A 4217-nucleotide genomic window follows, 5' to 3' on the forward strand; every position below is an offset into this window, starting at 1 on the left:
TAGTCGTCGCTAGGTGGTCTACGAATCGAAATGTATTTTTTATTATTTCTGCTGTTTGTTATACTGTCATGATTAAAGAAATAGATTAGAAGTTTTCTCGCAAAAAAGGTAGTAAGGTACTCTGGTCCAGGTGCTATGAAATGATACCACCTTTGCAGTTGCATGCATAGGCACGTGAGGAGCCATGGCCACCGGCCACGCCCTGCTTAATCATAAAGATCGGCCTTACAACTTTGCCATACTTTTTCTCTCTTTTTGAACATTTGCCTCGAGATTTGCTCAAGCTACTACAACTACTTTCAAATACGGATTCAGTGATATGATTTTTTGGCATATAACTCAAACTTTGTTAGTGAAGTTTAGGCTCATGGTTTTAGGGGGCTAACGGAGGACGAAGTACTGTACATTATGTTGTGTCATGAGTTGAGCTCTTGTATTGTCGCACCCCGCGGAGGATCGACAAGTTCAGCAAATATCCTGGTGGTGATCGACAAGTTTAGCAAATATCCTGGTGATGAACTGCATTAAATAAGAACATCTACAACCGAACCTATCAAACCCGCTTTATACGCCCGGGTGGGCCGCCCGATCACGATTTTTTGACCCAGACGGCCCCCTCAACGACACTCAAACGCCCAGGCTTACCGGCACCCCATATCCAATCCAAATATGTGGCGGATATGGGGGCGCTCGGGCACGCCCGCCACAGCGGACCTGACAACCCGATCCATCTCAAATTGCACAAATCAACCCCGCGAGATGTTGGATCCATTTGCTCTCTCCTCTCGTCTTCCTCCTCCACGCCGTCCGGCTCGCATCTCCTCCGCCGCGCGCGCTTCGCAGCCGTTCGTAGCCTCTGCGCCGGCAGCTCCGACAGAGCAGCCCTCCCTCCCTTCTTCGCCGCGGGGGACTTCGTCTTCGGCTCGGACGCCGACGCGGTACGTCCGGCAACTCTCTGACTCCGACTTGCGCTTTATGTGTTTGATACATTGTCTGACTGAATTTTTTGTAATTTTGTTAGGGAAAACGATGGATTCTGATGCTTCATCGGACGAGGAGTATGGACAGACAGAGCTTGACCAAATCCTTCAAGATGAGTTCTTCGATTCCTCGGATTCGGACGAAGAAGTGGACATGATTATGCTCATGAGCATGCAAGAGGAAATGGACCGCCAAGTGGAGCATACTCTCAACTTCAAGGGCTCAATCAAAGGAAGAAGAATGATCAACCAGGATAGGGTGTCTGGAGCAAAGCTACTGTACAAAGACTACTTTGCTCCCACGACTGCTTTCTCAGATGATCCATGGTTTCGTCGCCGTTTTCGCATGCGGAAACCATTGTTCTTGCGCATTGTGGATGGAGTGGAGGCACACGACGACTACTTCAAGCTCACAAGGGATTGTTGTGGATACCTCTCTTTCTCTCCAAGCAGAAGTGCACGACTGCTCTGAGGATGCTTGCACTTGGAACTGTTGCAGATGCCGTTAGTGAGATGGTCAGGATGGGGGAGAGCACGTGCTTGAAGACTACTGTCAAGTTTGCCCGGGCCATCATGGAAGTGTTTGGACCTGAGTATCTCAGAGAACCAAATGAGCAGGACACAGAGAAGTTGTTGGTTATTGGATAGGCAAGGGGGTTTCCAGGCTCAGTTGATTGCATGCATTGGCAGTAGAAGAACTATCCCAAAGGTTTGCGGGGAATGTATCAAGGTCACACCAGAGAGGCCACCATCATACTAAAAGCGGTGGCATCACATGACTTATGGATTTGGCATGCTTTCTTTGGAACGTCGGGTTCTCACAACGACATCAACGTGCTTCAACGATCTTCGATGTTCAGGAGGCTTTGCAATGGTGAATCACCGCCGTGCAACTACACCGTCAACGGTCGAGACTACAACATGGGATATTATCTTGCCGATGGTAACTATCCTCAGTGGGCGGTGTTTGTCAAGACCATATCCGAGCCGCGTGGAAAGAAACAGAGCCACTTTGCAATAATGCAGGAAGCGGCTAGGAAGGATGTGGAGAGGACATTTGATGTGCTTCAAGCTCGTTGGGAAATTGTGCAGGGCACTGCAATGATGTGGGAATCAGAAACTTTGTGGCAGCTGCTGACATGTTGTGTTATTTTGTACAATATAATTGTCGAGGATGAGGGTGATGTTGTAGCCCAAACCTATGATTTCGAAGCACATGAAGAACAAGTTGAAATCCCGAAAGATCAAGATGCGGCTCAGCTGATGAACTTTCTGCAGATGCATCAGAATCTTCGAGATCAGCAGGTGCACGCACAACTACTCAATAATCTTGTGAAGCACATGTGGACCCACAATGGTAACCAAGAAGCCAATGCTTGAGTTTGGCACTTAAAATAAATTTTATATAAACACTATCTATGTTCGTATCAACATTTGTTATTTACGTGCGACATTGGCTTGTATGATCAACGTGCATGTATTGGCATGGATTTGAGAGTCCGAATTTGAGATATGTGGATGCGGGGACGGAAATATGAGGGGCCGTCTGGATGCGCCAACGGGCATGCTCGGGCGCGTCTGCGGCCGTATATGGGGTCGGATTTGCCAAGTCCGGTTGTAGATGCTCTAAGAAGTTATTCCATCACGCCGCACGACAGTGATTAATTTTTACTAAAAAGGTCCATCTTCATTTGAATTTTTTTTTCATGGACATGATACTATGATCCTTAAATCTTTCCTCGGTAGGTAGTCTGGTACTCTGGTCCAGGTGCTATGAAATGGCACCACCTTTGCAGTTGCATGCATAGGCACGTGGGGAGCCACGGCCATCGGGCCACGCCCCGCTTAATCTGGAGGCACATTTGCCTCCAGAGATTATTTGCTGCAGCTGTGGCAACTACTTTCAAATACGGATTCAGTGCTATGCTTTTTTTGGTATACAACTCAAATTTGTTTGCGAAACTTAGGCTCAAGATTTTAGGGGTCTAACATCGGAAATAGTGGACATTATGTTGTGTCAGCCATGAGGTCTTGTATTGTCGCACCCCGCAGAGGATGGAAGCCCCCAGCATAAGAAATGATTCATACTCGAAGTTTTCCATCAACTATATACACACAGATAGCACACTAGCCGTGTACTATGTGTATGCAGTAGCATCGTAGTACGGCCATCCCAGCTAAACGTGTGACGCGTTATTGCCAGCAGTAGTAATCCGTTTTGCCGGTGCATTGCATGCGTGCATGTGACCCGAGCCGTGCAACCAGCTGCATGCATGCCCTCTTCCTTTCTACGAAGTCCCTACCTGCTCTTAAATTAGCCACACGCCGACACATTACTAGCGAGAGCAAGATCAGGGATCTTTTTACGGGAAAGAAACCTTTCATTAATCAACCATGATGATTACATTCAGAGTCCACAATGCCAGCTATCTCCATATACGAGTTCCGAAGCCAGCACGCCGTGATATTTGCTTTGATGAGTAGCTTCACCTCGCTGTTTGACACGACTTTCATGTTGTTTCACAAATCATAGACTAGTAAATCTACATGTGACCAGTGTAGGCATGCCACCCACCAATATCGTTCACTAGTCGCTTCTAATCTACACAATCATGTATGATTCAAGATATGTTGTACACGAAAAATATGCATATCGACATTGTGGTTTCATTCAGGCTATTGGTTCGCGATTTTATTGGCTATAAATGTTCAATTGCGTGTTTATGTTTGAAACTATTTTGGATGATTTTCACAAATTAATCGTCCACGGTAGACCATTTGATCTTTTCTTTGACTAGTAGTTTCATCTCTCCGTTTCATATGACTTTCGTGTTGTACGTATTACAGCCGTAGATGTACATCTCACTAGTCCCTTCTAATTTTCCTTGTTAATGTACAATGGTGCTTCGAACGTGTGGGAGTGCTGTCTTGTGTGCTTGTGTTGTTCGTGTGAATGTGTGTGTGCATGTGTTGTTCATGCAAACGCGTGTGAGTGTTGGTACGGGTGTGTATGCTCTTCATGCAAACATGAGTGCTGTCACGTGTGTGTCACTGTGTGTTCTACCGCAATCTCTCTGTTCACCTGTAGTTGTTAACTCCTAATCACCATGTATATATGCAATCAAACACCTGAAAAAAAAATTACTTCCACAATGCAGACAACCCATAGGCAGGTAACTAAGCAAGCAACATGCGAACGCCCTACTTTGCCATGTTTCTTCTCAACTAGGCACTTTT

At 46.3% G+C, this 4217-nt stretch overlaps 1 protein-coding gene across 1 annotated transcript; it reads left to right on the forward strand.

Moving 5' to 3' along the window:
• The first annotated feature begins 1700 nt into the window (after positions 1 to 1700).
• Positions 1701 to 2360, forward strand: LOC109764762 (uncharacterized). Its single transcript, XM_020323548.1, has one exon. It carries the CDS (start codon positions 1701 to 1703, stop codon positions 2358 to 2360), a length of 660 nt encoding a protein of 219 aa, XP_020179137.1.
• The last annotated feature ends 1857 nt before the right edge of the window (positions 2361 to 4217 follow it).

The sequence above is a fragment of the Aegilops tauschii genome, chromosome 7 (genome assembly GCF_002575655.3).
Source record: "Aegilops tauschii subsp. strangulata cultivar AL8/78 chromosome 7, Aet v6.0, whole genome shotgun sequence".
Taxonomy (NCBI): domain Eukaryota; kingdom Viridiplantae; phylum Streptophyta; class Magnoliopsida; order Poales; family Poaceae; genus Aegilops; species Aegilops tauschii.

What these genes read in the sequence shown, in the direction of transcription:
- LOC109764762 (XM_020323548.1), top strand. Translation starts at nt 1,701, where the DNA reads ATGTATCAAGGTCACACCAGAGAGGCCACCATCATACTAAAAGCGGTG.